This window comes from Osmia bicornis, chromosome 14 (genome assembly GCF_907164935.1).
Source record: "Osmia bicornis bicornis chromosome 14, iOsmBic2.1, whole genome shotgun sequence".
In the NCBI taxonomy this organism is placed as follows: Eukaryota; Metazoa; Arthropoda; class Insecta; order Hymenoptera; family Megachilidae; genus Osmia; species Osmia bicornis.
The window spans coordinates 6,358,939-6,375,903 of record NC_060229.1 but is presented as its reverse complement, the minus strand read 5'-3'; the positions used below and the strand labels follow the sequence as shown (position 1 = coordinate 6,375,903).

The following is a 16,965-nucleotide window of genomic DNA, read 5'->3' as shown; positions in this document are numbered from 1 at the left end:
ATGTCCAGTCTTTTTGTATCTATAGTCACTGCAGATATTATATCTAGATGGCGTTAACGTGACACCTGTTCTAGTAGGATAAGTGCAGGATATTACGGTCCACGAATTTTGTGAACAATTTCCTGTGTATCGAAATGGCAGATCTTAACGGTGCCTTCGAGGGTCCCATCGAACCTGGCTTCAGCAATATCATCTTCGTTATTCCAGCGGTTTGTGTGGTTGGTCTCGCCGGTAAGGATACATTTCTGAAAAGCGCGGCATCTGACACTGTCCTGTACACCAATAACAGTATTTCTAGAACATATGGTTTCCTATCCGAGTTCGAAAATATTGCTGCTTTCTCTTTTATGTTTTAACCACTTTATTTGCTATGCCACTATCTTAAATCCCTTTAAGTTGTCAACCGGCGTTGCTCGACCGCAAACAGGTACTTACCAGAGGCAACAGGTTTCAACCTAGTTCCACAGGTCAAACACCTGGAGTTGTTGCACGTGATTTAAATGATAGATTGATGAGCTGCAGCACGAAGAATACCCAAATCCATTAATTAAAACATTAAAAAATATTCAACTTTTTTATGTTCAATCCTGTAATAGCATTGAACCGAATGAAATATCATCAGTTTGAAGCGAAAATAATTCGATTTTCCATGCATATGCTCGAAGATAAAAATAATTGCAGCGGGGGTAATTAATCTTCGATATAAGTTCAGCTACACTGCACGATAACGTGTAATGACGTGAACGTACAAGGCGTAATGCGCCTGCTTAACGCGTTTTAATCTACACGTTGGAAGGGTCAGATCGTTCTACCGAGGTTAACTCGGAATTCGTGGCTTGAGAGTTAACACGTTGGAACTAGCCACGTTGGCCTGAGACGTACGCATGACCAACACCATTCGAATCAACCAATCGTCATCCACGTGTCTGCTCGTCGCTTATCTTCCCGCCAAACACGAGTGCTTTTTTTCAGTAAACGATCATCTGGTTTTCAGTCTATACACACTCTCGTGGATTTCGATCGTTTTGTGAGATCATCAGTTTGGACGCATGATCGATTTCCCTGGTCAAAAGTGTTTTAGGATCGCTATAGTTTTTAGTTGAAACCAAAATTTCAGGTGTTCCAAGTACATCACCGAGGTGTTCTCCGAGCAGTGTGAGTAAATCGCTAACGATCTTTAATTGTGTGCAAGCGTTAAACTTGGTTGAGACTGAGACAAAAAAATATTACTTCTCACTTTGGTGCGAGTTTTCAGGCGCGTTAGTTGGTTACTTTATTCTAAGACGTTACTCTTTTGTTATTCCAACGAAGAAACATATGGTGGTTCACGTTATCTTATTATCAATGAAGGTTCTTAGGTGCAACAATATCGCTATCTAATCATTGAGAAGTGTATAACTTGGAGTGAGCACAGTTTAATAACTTACAGGGTGTTTCAAAATTTGTGCCAAATTTTAATAACCACATTTCATTAGTGAATAGTTTTAGGGGCATACCCGTAAAACATTGCACTGCTTTTATTAAACTTCACCCTGTATAACACGGACGATATTTCCAATTAGGATGTGGGGGATGATGTTTGCGAGTGGCCTTCAGCTCGCTGCTTCCGCAAACGCGGACAAAGCAGCCGGCGTGGCACCCGAAGAAGCTTCCCAAGGGATTCCGAACATGGAAGGGGAACTTCCTACACCGGAACAACTTCTTGAAATGCTTGATTCATTGGCTGGTATATCGGACGAAGAAAAAGCCACGCTCAAGGAGGAATTACTGAAAAATTTACAAGATATGACTGGGGCTGGCATGTCTCCCGCAGGAAATGACATGACAATGCAGACCATGGTCCTTCTTTCTTTGCTGGCTTTAGTCGCTCTAATCTTTGGTAAATATCCTCGGTTGTTGAAGCTTCGATCCGTGATCCGATCTGAGCCAGTTATATAAAAGCAAAAATTCTGGGTCACCTGTGCCCCGCCACTTCCTTTTGCCCTTGCCTCGTTTTCTAAACAATTCACGCTGACTCAGGAAATATTTTTTATTTGATCAGCAACGTTGCATAACAAACGAAATTGAAAATTGCTGTTTGGGCATCAGGTATAATCACAGTTCAGTTTATCTCGCTACCTGTTATCTAATCGACCACTTAACCGCGGCCGCGATCATCTGATCAATTTTAATTTGACTCTCTTAACGAAATTAGCCTTATAACGTGGTTTCTCGCGAACGGGGGAAGGTTCTGTGAATTCTGTTTTTTGAACTCTGAACTATGGCAGAGAATATTTTGCAGTCGTTAATGGACAAAGGTTTATTATCGGAGAATGTGCAAGAGAAACTGTTGAACCTTATACCGGAGAATAGCAGAGAAAAGCTATCGGGTCTCTTTCAACGATATCAACAGCTGGACGAACAAGAAAAAAATGAATTATTGAACCAACTGGTCGGCAGGTTCAAGCAAACGTTGCATAATAATATGTACAATGAGGCGAGCCTGTTCGAGAGGCTTTTGTACTCTAACTCGTACACCATTTTCTTTTTCGCTCTGCTATTTGTTATCCTTATTCTCGGTACGTTCTCTTCGGTCTCGGATAGGAAACGTCGTTTTCCTTATCGTTTACAATCTTCTTCTATTTTATTGTTAACAAATTGATAAGTGTGTTTCTGTGTGATTGCAGTGTTCTTCGTTTACAAATTATTCAAGTGTCTGTCCGAGAGGCAAATCAAACGGGAGGAGAAGAAGAAGATCAAACAGATGAAGAAGAAAAAGTAACCACGAAGACTGTCGTAAATTCGTGATCGTGTTATTGCGTTAAAGAGCGTCATCTTTACATTTTATTACGACTTATTCTATTTTTTTGTTAAATGAAATAATATATTTACGAGTAAAACGCTAGACTCTGTTTATTTTCTTGTGTACCTTGTAAACATACTGGTTATACATTTTGGCATCATTGAATATTTATTGTGCCGTTTACTGACGATACATGACACTCGTGGAATTTCTCTCTATTTGAGTACTTATAAATCGAAGAGCATGCAATTCGACCGATATTTACTTTCGTGGTCGGTTTTACATTAAATCTAGATTAAAATAATAAGACTAAACAGCTCCCTTGTGTATAGCATCGCACATACAATGATCCATTCTAATTGTTATACACGATTAAAGAAAAACAAAGTCGTATTGAGCATTTTGAAGTTACATCAATTCAAACGTAACCATACGCTTCATTTAACATAAAATACAGAACAGTTTTGGTAACTGTATTATACGGAATTATTATTAACACTTTGAGATTAACAATTCTGGTTCTTCGTGAGAGAACCTTTTTCTAGCTTAAAATTCTTCAGAGTTTGGTAATAGATTATAATACTATCTTTCACGATCTTCGAAGACGTGCAAGGAAACATTGATCTTTCTTTCGTTTTGTACTATGGAATAAAATGTTTCTTCCCTTGGCGAAATAATTATTCCTAATTGTCAAGCACTTATTAAATAACTTCTAATATTTTGCTATTTACGAAACCAAAAAGAAGGCACTTAATATTCTTCCTAATGAATGCACCTTTCATTTATCATAGAACAGAAACCTTTGGTATTCCATTCATATTACTTTCTTTTTTTTCCTTTGCTTTAGCAAAGTTTGCTCCTCAAAGAAACGATACGCTTTACCTAAGTCTTTCTATAAGACAAACATTTGATAATACTGTCGCATTCCGATCATAGCAAGTATAAAATTGTACAAAATGCAACTTATCGAGAAATTGTACACAAATGTGCCATACTTAATCATTTGTTATCTCGATGATAAAAGCATACTTGTTCTATTTATTCAATATTTATAATTAATGGCTAACATTACATAATTTCCATCACATTGCAATAAATAATGAGACAATTCACTCGTGTCGTTGCTATACCTCTATAATAATCTCATGTCTCCGCTCTGAAAACAATATGTTGTAACGCTGAAGGAGTAACGTGCTATCGAATCACAGATATATTTGGCAATTTAGTACTTATGGAAGCAATTACTCAATTTTCTAATTAACTTAGCAGCGGATGTACCTTTTTAGGAACGCGACGAAGGCTTTAGGAGTAGCTTGTAGCGATCGGTCGCGTTATCTGCAACAAAGTAGAAATTATTGTCCACAAGGTTAAAATGATATAAAAAGGCTTCCAGAAGTTTCGAAAGTGTTTCGGCATACCTTTGATGGTTTCAACGAAGTACATGCTCTCGTCCTTCATATTCGCTACCAGTTCGTCGGTCACCAACACGTGAATACCCTGGGGACCAAGGAAGAGTACAGAATGCAGTCGATCGTGAGGTAAGCTCAAAGCGTTCAGTAGTTTGTTCATCAAGGCACTGCTGGTCAGACTTTCCAGATAGGCGACTCTCCAAAGCGAACCATTGTCTTCCATCGAGAAATACAGCGTGAGCTTTGGGGTTGGAGGTTTCGAATGCAAAGCGTTGAACAATCGAATCCCATCGGCTAGACCGCAGATTTGGATCAAGTCGTCTCGGGAGAGTCGCAGGATGTCCGAAGCCGAGAAGCTTGAGAACGTCGATTCGAATGCGCCGAAACGACTCGCGCGAAGCCACGTGGTCGTTTGTGCTGCACTCGCGTCTGGTAACAATTGAGTCAAACACGATGGTCCCTACGTAATCAGACAAATATTATTTTTATTACTTGCACTGTAAAGTAATATTTGCAGCTGAGCTTCGGTACTGATTGTGTTTGATGAGTGGAGCAATAAAAGTAGAGGGCGCCATTTTGTTCAGGAGTGTCAATGGACCATCAGTGAGGCTGCTTAGTAGATGATTATTTTAGATGTGGGAACTTAGAAGGAAATTCAAGAAATTATGAAATTTTGTGAATATGTAGGGGATGTCCTCCTGATTATAACGTAATTTTCGTTTGCTGCCCGTTTTCAGTCTAAGAGGGTGGAAACCGCTCCTAAAATGTCAGCCGTTTCACGTGTTTTTTTCTTTTTCTTCAAAACCGTTGGAGATATTAAAAAACTTCGTTAGCAAAATTTGTTCGTTTTAATGTATAATATTTTTACTTATTGAACTTATAAACAAAAATATTTTAAGGGCGATTTTCACCCCTTTAGACTAAAAACGGGCACCAAATGAAAATTGCGTTTTAATCAGGAGGACATCCCCCACATATTCACAAAGTTTCATAATGTTTTGAATTTTGGGTTCAGGATTATTCCTTGTTAGTTCAGAAAGACTATATGTACATATATTTGGTTAAATAATTAGCAGAGGACTATGTAGGAGTAGTGTCACATCGTTAGTACAATAGCGGATTAACACTAATCTGCTGACAAACTAACTTCGCTTTCGACGCAGGACTGATCTGGCAAAATAGCTGCGGGCGATGGTAGAGCTGGGGCTGTTCCTATGTTTTCCTTCACAGCATCAGAGGCAGGAACCACTGGTACGATACTGGAATTGGAAACTGAAAGTGCCAACGGTGCTGCTACCGGCGAAGTATTGCCACTTACGGTGGACCGAGTTTGGGGTGATCTATAACAAGATTTCCTTCCTTTATTACAATGTCATTAGTTGTGTTATTGCACCGTTAATGGTCAAGCCTTCTTTGCATTCATCAACCGGATACATTGTGAAATAAAGGTTACAGAGGACTGATACCTAAGCGCGACGTGAATTAACATCATTAGATGCAATGAAAGCAAACACGATAATAATTGACACCGCAACCTATAGCGGTGTACGAATATTAAGTCGTCAGAGGCAGTCGGTGAACGAGGATCATCATGCAGAATGAACGATTCTGTTCGAAACATGGCAAAGAATAAATAATGCGTTACTTGATCCTTGACCTTAAAAATCGTCTAATTTATTGTAGAGTTATGTAAGCGCGCGAGCATGAAACCTAGAAACACGCAAACTAGAACAATTTCCTTTGTCTCTTATTCCTGAACGCGAACATTTCATCGCTCGACTATTTCTTACATGGAATGTCTCTTCAAGTGAAATATCAGCTTGGAGATTTCCCTTCCGTTGATCCTTTTGTTATTTCTGCCTTTCCTTATTGTGAGGCTGACTAATCCACCCCGCATGAGATGATTGCTTCTCCGCGTTCTGAATTCCGAAATAGAATGAACAAACTTAGCCACCAGTTCAACTTGCAGGGGCCCACCGGTCACTGTTACTTCGTGTTCCAGGAGGTAAGCCGAGGAGGAGGCATTACCACGAAATTTCGCGGCCGATCTGATGGCCCAACAGCTCTTCAACCTCCAATTCGCACAACTCTTTGGCATCTCGAGTACGCGTCTTTTAAATCCCATCTGCGTTCCCAAACTTCTCGTCTTCAATCTTTTTCTCTATTCTATTTTCTCTTGTCCAGAAATTTCTCTAAGAACCGATCTCTAATTTCGAAATATTTCTTTATCGATGATAAATCCTGACTGGTTCAATATCGAACAACGTATAACCACCAGGGACTACATTTTTACTATCCTTTCCTCTTGGTCACCTCGATTACGATCAAAATAAATAAATGTTAAATCGAGGCGTCTTTTAAGTGCTAAATATTCAAAGTATAGGCAGTTTTACATTTCATTCGTGACTGACTGATCCACGATTGATCGTTCGAAAGTTTCGATTGGCAAAGCAGTAGCCTTACGAATCGGATACGATCGGTGCGATTCAGATCGTCATTGGAAGACGAGTCTGCTCTGAACCGGATATCTCTAGTCTCGTCGGTTCGCGCGCCACTGTTGCGCTAAATTTAAAAAATAGTCTCGCTTCGTGACGATAAGGAAAGTTGTGTTTCTCTTCGAAAATTCCTTATCACAATCTCTTCGAACTCTGTGAGTCTTTTATCTAACGTTATCTCGCTCTTCTAGGGACCATATCGGTAATCATCTGCATTCGTCTGGTCTCGTAATCTTTTACGACAAGTCGTTCATTAGACAACAGCTAGTGAATGATTTGAACGCATCTTTTGACGTAATTCTTTCTGTTTCTGAACAATTAGAGGCCAGAATAGCGTCCGAGGACAGGCTGTTTCTCTTTGAAAACAAAGGAAGAAGTATCCGTAAATTCTTGGTGAATACGTTCAGTTCAAGGCTGAATCGAACCGCCCTGGCATCAGCTTTTCGGCGGCCAGGCTGCTCGTCATCTGAGCAAGTGATCCTGCCGTGACAGGAGCACCTGGCTGGCCAGGATCTCATACACAAGCACGCTCTGATCGTCGACGCGTAACGATTCCAGGTTAAGGATATCCGACACGCGAGGCGATTGAGCACGATCGGATAGAAATCGAAATTTTACACCGGACCGGGGCATTCCAACGGTGTGAAGCAGCTTCGTTCTCGATTCGATCCTAGCTCGATAAACTGTCGCCGATTTCTCGAGTGTTCTTCGCTCGCCGTTGCGGTTACGATTTACTCGGCAAGGTGGACGAATACGCAGAGAGCAGGACTCTGATGCGTGATAATTATCGTGCTCGTGATTCTCTCAACATCACATATACACGCACGTTTCGTTTAAAGCGCGTCTCTTTTATTGGCTCGTTCCAAGTGCCTGAGATGTGGACGCGCATGCGTGGCAGGGAAGCCGTGATCGATAACTCCCTCGTATCTCGATCGACACTGTCTCGGTGGCAGAGTTTCGGAATCAGCTAAGGATTTATTTTTACGTTCACGGTCGGTGCTGTAATCCGATGGCGTTGCCGGTGCTCGATTGGCCGAAGGACGTAGACCCGCGCGGCCGGAAAGCGACCGTAACTAAAAGTTCTTTCCGGTTCGCAGATTACTTCACACGGTAGAAATCGTAGCACTCATTACCGTGCATCGTGCACGACGTTCCGTTTACGTTTACCGGAGCGACCAGTGCGCACGTGAAATTCAACTCCCTCGGATGTTGAACGTGGCTGACGTAACACGTTTACGTTGTCGAGGGGGACACACTCGGCGATCGCGGCAGTAATTTCTGGATCTCGCGCGATCTTTTTTCTCGGCCGACAGCAGCGCACTTCAAGCCGTATCGAATAACCCGATGAATCTCACCAGTTCTAAAAGACGGTCACCGATCACCGCTTTACTTAAAAAACATGCGGCCTCAACGGTAGATCATGTCTGCGACTCTCACTGGGTACCGTTTTTTCGTTCACTGTTCACCGACGACGGATCGTGGGGAATCTTCGACGCGTCGACGAGGTGGGAGAGACGAAAACGAAGCCGAAGCACGAAATGCGAATCCCAGCTTCCGAGATCGGTACTGTATCGCGGCAAGACGAACGATTCCGTGGATAGAAGGCTGATGGATATAAACGAGAGAACCAACCAAGCGGCTGCGCGGTGACGCGTGTATCGTGCTGCGTTCTGAATTTATTTGACGTCGCGACTGTCTCTCTCTTTCGCTCGAAGCGTCGTTGTCGGCTCTACTAGACGCCGGCTCGTGCCAGTTCGAGCCAGTTTCTCGACTCCCGAGCTTGGGCACCTCCTCTATTTCCACCACTTTATCCCGAGCCTCCTATCGTCCATTGCCATTACCATCGCCACGCTTCCACCACACCACCAACTATACACTAACTATATAATATGCTTCTACCTCCTCCACCTTTCGATTCATCCACGATCCCCCACCAGAACCGCCTTTGATCCATCGTCGTTTCGAAAGAGACACGGCAACGCAGCGTTGCATTTCTGTATTTTCCTCTCCTTCTCGTGGCGATGAATCCTACGTGAGAGAATTACTTTTTTTTCCCTTTCGAATTTTCTTCCTACTCGTCCTATCGGGCAGGGATTTTTCCGCCTTTCTTCCCACTCAAACGGGTTAACCTCTTAACGGCTGGAAGAGCGACCTTGAAGAGCAAGGCTTATTCCTTTTGCGCGTTAACATGGAGGACACGTTCTCCGTTCTTTGTTTACAACAATATCTATTAATAACTGGATGTTTTGAGAGGAAAAATTAGTCCTCCATTTATCCAGTTCGATTATTGAGACCAAAGGTGGTGACGAGTTCGATGGTTCACCAAACATGTCCAGAGACGACCACCGTGTTACTCGAAATGCGTTTAACTGATTGTTTTTTGTCTACAAAAGAAGGTGGGCGACGATTTGTTCGGTTGGACGGCGGTAACTTGTAGTATCCGGAACGGGCCAGTTTATATTTACATAGCAAAGGAAAATTTACTACCTGTCACGTCTTTGTACGACTACCAACACTTTTTTATGTACCGAGATAACCCAACGATAAGTTTGTTACGATATTATAAACAACCGGCAATTACTGCACAATCGATGCAATTTACAAGCATGCTTGCGAAAGAAGGAGATACAAAAATTTGTGGTATCAGCAAACACCGATGTTATCGAAACGGTTACAAAAGTTAGCAGACAAAACACGAAGAGCTGCAGTAAACACATCGAGATGCAAAACTGAAATCAGAACTGTACTTACATCGCTTCCGTGGAAGCATAAGGGCTGCCTCCGTTTTGAGTTATCAAACTGGACGGCGATAAGGAGTCTAGAGGAATCTGTAATCAAAATCAGGCATCTTCGAGTTAGTATTGTAGGATAGTGGACATCTATAGTTCGCCAAAAGAGATGAGTCAGTAAATGTATACAAATTCTCAGGCACGATAAACAATAAGAAGCTACTGCGTTTGGAACAATAATAATAGGTGTAAAGTCATCTCCCAAAATCATGACAAATCATTTTTGCGCACCCTATATACACGATTTCAAAGACGTTAAGTTCCCCCCTGCCTTTCTAAGCAAGGGCCCACGGCAAAAGACCGCCGAAAGTTGGCCCTGAACTCGACACTTGACTTGTTTACATTTATTGACTCGTTTCGTTGGACGGACTATAGTGTTAAGTTTAGTTATACGTATACGTTTAGTTTAGGTTACAATAATTTACGATAGGGTCAGATGACGCGTCGAGGGCCTGCAAAGTCGAAAAATCGGGGGTGGCCGAGGACCTTACGAATGGGTCAGTCATCGTGTGTCGTTCGTATTTTAGTCATTTCGTCGTAATTTTGTCATAGTTTAGTCGTTTAGTCCTAATTTAGCCGTTTAGTCGTAATTTGGTTATCCATAGTCTAGACGGTTCGGGTTGTAACCATTTATACAAATATAACCTTCACTCCATTCGAATCGAACTAGCATTCGTTTTCGCCTCATCATCGCTGAACCCCACAGTATCTTGCAACAATGGACGTATCAAGAGGTCACTTACGTCGGAAAGGACCGTGCAATCGTAACTTGGCTGATATTTGTCCTGTTCGTGTGGCGGTCGTCGAAGTATCTTGTCTCGATCCTGTTTATGCTTACGATCAGCTCCCTTCAGTTTGAATACCTTCACCTGACAAGAAGCAGCATGCAAACGCGGACCACCTGGCAATCGTGTCTCCACTTGGATTCGAAACGGTACACCTTTCTCCCCACCGTGCTTTTTTGGCGTAAATTCGGTGCTTATACAGTTCACCTAGAGAAAAAGGAACAAACGCCATTTTATTTAACCCCTTGCCTTATTTTCTTTGTCCGGAAGGTATTATAGGATGCAGTAAAGAAGGCTAAGACAAGGGGGTTAGCCCTCTGGCGGCGGGCCATTGAAGCTTTAACCTCTTTCCGACATATTGGTTCCAAACGTCCAAATATAATACTTTCACAGGATTGAGTTAGAAGGGTTAAGGAATAATTCAAGCATTTTATTTATTGGGTGGATAAAATCCATCTTGGTTCAGGTCTCTTCTACCTTTATATAAACGCCGACTTCTTTGGTGGGATCCCACATAAATTCCACGCTGTTATTGGACGGGGACGGTTGACACACGTCCACCATCCCATAACTGAGAGGAACGTCGACCTCGAGCAATCTCTCACCGGGTCTTGCCCGTTGCCAAGCTTGCATTTGTTCCCGTTCGGTGTACTGAAGCCTCCTCTCGTGGAAGCATATGCGGATCGTCGACTGAAACAGAAAGGTTGCGTGTCCCTTCAGAGACGTTGTAGCACCGTTTGGGTGACACATCTTTCGAACGTCCGGCACCTAATGAGCTCACGCTGAATTGACGATTAGTTTAACCGCGAAAATGGAGTTTCATAGGTTGAAAATTTGAATGATAATTGAGAGTGACCTCGCGAGAAGATCAGTACGTTTTGCAAGATGTCGATACCCAAACACAGGAAAACCTGCTGACCCGTTTCGATGGACAGGATGGAAATGATAGGGTACCTTCAGAATTTTTCCGCGATACGCGGACAGGTCTCCTAATTTTTTCAGTTTAATCTCGTACGACTGACCCTGGTTCAGGTAGGTGAGCGTCTCCTCGTTGACTTTCGTTGCGATGCTTGTGGCGGCAGCGAGCACGTATTGAAAGCTACGGGCAAATGTTGTATCATCATTAACTGTACCAAAAACTCCACTTTCTCACACAGGGGATAAATCATCGACAGACGTACCGACAATCCTCGTTAAGCTCGTTTCCCTGTTGCGAGGAAGACACATGATTTCCCGATGACGAGGTCGGGGGATACTCTTCGTTGGAGGAATAAAGCAACTGATGAAGATTCGTCGTTGTTTGACCGTTGTTGTTGCTGTCAGCCTCTGCAGGGCTGTTCCCGTTGTTCGCTGGTGTCGAATTGATCGTTCTTTGCGACACGTGGTTTAAACTGAAGCAGACATTGAACGTGTAATTTTATCAACAGTTGATCAACACCGTCGAGACGGATTCGCTTCACTCACTATAAATTAAAAAACACCGAAGAGGGTACGATCAAATCCGAAGCACTTCTCATCGTACTTTGATTCGCGACTAATGCCGCTGATTAGAATTCTTGATTAACGATCATTTCTACAAAAACTCGCGCAACTTGCAAAACACTCCGCTGGCAATGCTTCCATTTTAATTACAACGCGCATAAATGCAAATTTCCTTCAGGTCCAAAGTGGAGTGCGCAGAAAAGGTTTCCAATTAATGGACGGAGATTAAGTATAATTGATTTCACGTCTCGTTTCTCGTCGTTTTTCGAGTAGCAGCGTCACGAAGATAAACGCAACACTGATTACTTCCGTGGGATCGCGGCGAAGCGTAAACCGCGTCACGTTTTGAGGGAATCGCGTTTTTCGCACGGTTTCATCCGTCGAACGACTGGCGTTCGCCGCTGACAGGGTAAAACGAAGAACGATAACTGCGGAGGAACCTTGCAATAGTAAAGGTCTGACCTGAGTGCCATTCGACTGATAATTGCGTGAAGAAACACGACGATAGGATGCCTTATCGTGGCTAATTCTCTCTCTCTCTTTCTCTCTGCGGGGGAGTCTTACGGCAAATTCCGCTTAGCTTTTGTTTGTTTTCTTTGTTGATGCCACCATGAACGACTTAACACATTTACTGGGACAGTGAGTAAAAAAAAAAAATAATTGCGGTGACTAGTACGATAACGCAGATTGTTAACCCCTTTTGTTTTGAACGAAGTGTACACGAGTCCTCGAAAATTGACAATCGACAGAACCAAGGCGTATAAAAAGCGAGTGGTTCTTATGCAAAAAAGGACTTACTTGGAATTTTGCTGGTTTTCTGGCGATGGTGCTTCTTGCTTGAAGACCGTCAACGATGGCAAAGCGAGCAAGGCTTCGCTGTAAACAAATGAACGCTATGCTTACAGTTCTGTATTGCTAGATTTTATTATCTTTTTGGGACGAAGAGATCTGATACACAATTTCAATCAGAATAATTATGTTTACTGTTCGTAATGTCAATCTTGGTTTGGGTTTATCCGATCAAAGGATGTTCGATCCGATACTAACCGATAAATTCCGGTTTCCTTCATTGGCAATTAGGTACTGATTATACAGAGCTCGATAATATAACCGACTGAGAATCGATCAACACTGATCGATTGGGGACAATAGTTAATTACACGTATACATCAAGTTTTAATTTATACAGAGAAGGTATCTATCTATTCTATCTGTTATCAGTACTTAATCTCTGTTAATAATGAAATATTGTCCATTATTTTCTTTGGGGTGTTAAAATAATAGAATCAATATGAGTCTGAACTCAATGACTGATACAAAGAACGTAAGAATAGTTTGAGAACCGCTATGATAAGAATTAAGTCGCTAAGGTCAACTAAAACCGGAACGTACCGGTTCTCGAATGCAACGAAATTAATATCGCACAGGCAAAGTACCGCGATAAGACATCGCCGAAAATACGGCATTAAATCATCTTTTTTCGATATTTTTTACATTAGTCAGCATAAATGGACACACCGTCAAACATGCTAATAACTCACCCACTTTTCAAGTACTGATGCATGATTTTGATACTCGAATATTAGTCTCGATTCTTCCTCTTCATAAAAACATAACGATAACCCCATAGACAGTATTCGATCACAAGTTACGCTAGATACACTAGTTCAAATTTCACCAAGTTTCGCGGTGTCACGTGGGCGCCAATATTTAGCGCTCATTTAAATAGGAAGAACGAGAAAGTGGAAAGTGATTCACCGCACCGGGCTCAAATCGCCGAGAATAACTGGTTCCGTACTCGCGAATAGTTACAAGGATTATTATCTCACAGATCAGTATCACGATGAATTGGTTTTCGGCAATTTTTCATTCATAAATCATGGAAAAACTAGAACCGAGTTTCTCTGCGACGCAGAGACGCGTTGAATGTCTCGATCAGCTGATCACCATCAAACTTTCCCGCTTTTTTCGCGTCCAACCTTCGCAATATTCGTTTTTATCTCACTTTCCCTCGATATGAACGAATATTACTCGCTTCGTTTCGTAATTAAACCTTGATCTTAATGTTATTCGATTAAGCAACAGTGCTCCAGTTATTCCATAATCTATGATTTATCATCAATACTTTGGCGGAAGCGATAAAAAACGAATATGCTCAAACGGCTGATAAACGTTCGTTTCAAAACACGTTATTGAAATAACAGCTAATTTTTCTGCAATTGAAAAGATTCTTTTTTTCGGACAATTTGGTAGAACAGAGTTCAATAAACGAAACAAAAGTATAATGAACACTGTCACAAACGTGTAGAGTTCAAGGTATTGACACAAATGTTCTGGAGGACTCTTCGCACCGGATGTTAGGTGTTTCAGAGATAAAAGTCGTAACAATTGGTTCCGGGACAGAAATGCACGTGTGTCTGTACGCGCCTACACTCGGCAAGCGTCTATAAACGTTTGTGAGCAACGTGATTTCCCAGTGTGTGTCGTTCGAGCAACGAAACACCGACAACTGTGTCTGGTTTCAACCGGATTCCTCGTTCGGCATGTTTCTTCCCACTACCAGCTAGGTTTTAATCGAGATTCGATTCTAGTCTCGAAGGAAACCTACTTTATCGACTCCAACTAAAGTAATTCGCGACCCAAGAGGCTCTTCATGATCGACTATCGGTTAAACTGGAAGAAACTTTCAGTAAGAGTCTACAGAGCATTTTGTGTTCTAATTCACCTGACTGTTGGGCAGCTTTTAAGAAAATCTGAAGAAAATATTTACCTCATGTTGTAAGAAGCAACGGCTGTCGCGAGATCTGATGCTGCGAGGGCTGACAGGGATCCATCGAAATCGGCGGCAAGATGTTCTGCCAGTTCCTCCACTTGGTTGGACCAACCCTGGCCGGAACTGTTGCTTCCGACAGATCCTGCGAACACGAAAGACTCTGAATTAGAATTTCAAGCCAGTAATGTAGAATGGAGGATGTAGACTTGTTTTAATTAAGGGTACAGAGAGGATCTCCTATCATCTGCCTTCGGTTTTGGGAGAAACTCAGAACTTATTTTTCAAAATCGACATAGTACCACCTTGTGGATTAGCATAATTGATGTAAAACTGATGGTGCATGGTTCCCATCCTAGGCTTCGCTTCCTGAATAGCTATGACCGCGTTCCGTCGTCGATTCTTCGACGTAATTGGTGAATAACGTCGACTCTGTAGCAATGGCAGCCTAGAGCTGTCCACTTCGCACCACTTCATTCTCTATCTCTGACAAACTAAACGAACACGGGGCACACACCTGAGGAAACACTATCAAAACAAAACTCGAAGATAGCCGTACACCTTTCGCGTAATTTCCGTCGGCTGGAGAGTTAATATTGGCTTCTTTCTGTCTCCTCGGATAGACATAATCTGCGAGATACCGTGTACTCAGGAGTTATCAGTTTCTACGACCACGTGGTCATAAAGGCGTCGAACGTCGGGAAGAATGTTTGTCGTCGATCAGTCTGGAAGTGTTCTTCGCTCTGAGCACGCGTTCTTCGTATTTGACAAAATTTAGAATTTTTCATCGATGGAAGACCAACAAGGATGCTGGTGAATCCATGATAACTGAACAGCTCTTGCATTTGAGAATTTATTTTAACAAATCAATGGGGGTGTCTTGCAATTTGAACAGGGTAAGTGAGATTCTTGATCACTAAAAACTACTACATATCAATTTCATGTTTCAGATAATAACGTATAGAGATTATTCTTCGCAGGAAGAGTCTGCGCCTACGACTGTGTATCTGAGGTCGTTCGTACACGACCTTTCGACGTATCTACACCGAGAGCAGAACGATAGCGACAATGGGTACAGAGAGAAGCGAGTACTTCTTAAAAATCACAGAAACGGAATAGAGGGAACATCTGTGCCTGGTCTCTTCGTATTCTTCAATGTCTAAATACCAAAAGGTTCAATCGTATTAGCTAAACTATTCTAAAAAACGAAACCCATGCTACATCATACAGTAAACTTTAACCTATTCTATTGTTGAACGGTATTAACCGACGAAACTTGCAGTTTCATCGTCTTAGGAATATACTAACCATCTCGTCTAGCATGCTTCTTCTCGAGTTCGGTAATTTGCGGCAACGGTTCTCCGGCTCGACGTTTCAGGCTGCTTTGTTGCTGGCAATTAGGAGTGGTTGTACCAGCATCGTCGGACGATGGGCTGAAATGTTGAAGCGACTCGTTGTTCGAACGTATCTGGACACCGTCCTCGGGAGAATCCTTCGGTGAACCGTATTTGTCCTGCCAGAAAGAATTTTGTAGACTGTGATATCCCATTGACGCCTATAAAATGTTTCATTACCGTCAGTTTCGGGAAAGGATTCGCGGGATTGTCTTGTTCTTTGGAAGGAATATCGTCCTAGGGTACTATTACGCGGTTAATCCTTGTAAGGACAAGTGTGGGATACTTATTAAATCCGATTTGGTCCTTTAGTTTTAATTGAAAAGTGGGTATGCATCGAACTCCAGTAGCTCTATTGTTGAAGTTGGGTTTGAAAACGACATTACTTGTGGAACGACCCGATGGAATTATCCTCGTGGAAAATAGTGATACTTACGTGTTGGGAAGCGATGGCGTCGCATCTGTTCTGACGAACAGGGGACAGTTGCTCGTACGGAGGCGACGGTGTGTTTGGAAACCATATGGTCCCGTTCAAAGAGTCTGCACTACCGTCCATGATGAATTGGAGCTCCATTCAACGATTTTGAATCCCAAAGCACTCGTACCGCGAGAGTTTATCTATTCTGTTACACCAGCGTTTTGATACCGAATTCCTTTGATCCTGATTCAAATTCTTTCCCTTGTCGTTCGAGTGCTGAAAGATTCTCTGGAGAAGGCTTTGGTAGCCGGTAAGTTCAAGCTAGTTAACGGATCGTCCAGGATGAAGAAACTTGAAGGACTTTTCTTTGAACTTTCCTAAACGCTAGTCTGCATTCTGCGGTTAACGATGCTCCTCGGTCCCTTTCTTTCCTGTCTTATCTTTCTCTAAGAATCAAAACCTTTACCAGCTTATTTCGTGCGTTCTCCGCGTTTGTTTCCTTCAGGAAGGATCCACGAAGGTGTCGCGGGAGTGCACGGTGCATCACTCGACCACCGTCAATTAAAGGGCCGACTTTCCTCGGGCAACAGTTATCCTTAGAACATCACGAAGAAGCTGTTGTACAATTTCTTGATGCCAGT

The 16,965-nt window shown here is 42.4% G+C and overlaps 2 protein-coding genes across 6 annotated transcripts; one reads left to right on the top strand and one right to left on the bottom strand.

The window, feature by feature from the left end:
• Positions 1-746: 746 nt before the first annotated feature.
• On the top strand, positions 747-2,884 carry LOC114879543. 2 transcript variants are annotated; one of them, XM_029194541.2, is made up of 3 exons: positions 747-1,155; positions 1,563-1,879; positions 2,667-2,884. In XM_029194541.2, exons 2-3 carry the CDS (start codon positions 1,564-1,566, stop codon positions 2,759-2,761), a joined length of 411 nt encoding a protein of 136 aa, XP_029050374.1. In that variant the 5' UTR covers positions 747-1,155; position 1,563; the 3' UTR covers positions 2,762-2,884. The 2 variants fall into 2 exon arrangements, with proteins under 2 accessions (XP_029050374.1, XP_029050375.1); XM_029194542.2 differs by lacking the exons at positions 747-1,155; positions 1,563-1,879 and adding an exon at positions 1,903-2,558.
• Positions 2,867-16,909, bottom strand: LOC114879541 (transcription factor CP2-like protein 1). 4 transcript variants are annotated; one of them, XM_029194536.2, is made up of 12 exons: positions 16,343-16,909; positions 15,821-16,067; positions 14,513-14,657; positions 12,541-12,618; positions 11,442-11,651; positions 11,215-11,359; positions 10,738-10,974; positions 10,219-10,467; positions 9,438-9,514; positions 5,339-5,531; positions 4,201-4,651; positions 2,867-4,117 (listed from the first exon to the last, which is right to left on the bottom strand). In XM_029194536.2, exons 1-12 carry the CDS (start codon positions 16,478-16,480, stop codon positions 4,065-4,067), a joined length of 2,223 nt encoding a protein of 740 aa, XP_029050369.1. In that variant the 5' UTR covers positions 16,481-16,909; the 3' UTR covers positions 2,867-4,064. The 4 variants fall into 4 exon arrangements, with proteins under 4 accessions (XP_029050369.1, XP_029050370.1, XP_029050371.1 ...); XM_029194537.2 differs by having other exon boundaries at positions 10,738-10,950; XM_029194538.2 differs by having other exon boundaries at positions 15,821-16,025.
• Between the last annotated feature and the right edge of the window lie 56 nt (positions 16,910-16,965).

Coding starts and splice junctions, on each gene's coding strand:
- LOC114879543 (XM_029194541.2), top strand. CDS start 1,564: ATGTGGGGGATGATGTTTGCGAGTGGCCTTCAGCTCGCTGCTTCCGCA. Junction 1,880..2,666: donor TTTAGTCGCTCTAATCTTTG/GTAAATATCCTC, acceptor GTGTGATTGCAG/TGTTCTTCGTTTACAAATTA.
- LOC114879541 (XM_029194536.2), bottom strand. CDS start 16,480: ATGGAGCTCCAATTCATCATGGACGGTAGTGCAGACTCTTTGAACGGG. Junction 11,652..12,540: donor GAAAACCAGCAAAATTCCAA/GTAAGTCCTTTT, acceptor TGTCTGCTTCAG/TTTAAACCACGTGTCGCAAA. Junction 11,360..11,441: donor GAGCTTAACGAGGATTGTCG/GTACGTCTGTCG, acceptor ATTTGCCCGTAG/CTTTCAATACGTGCTCGCTG.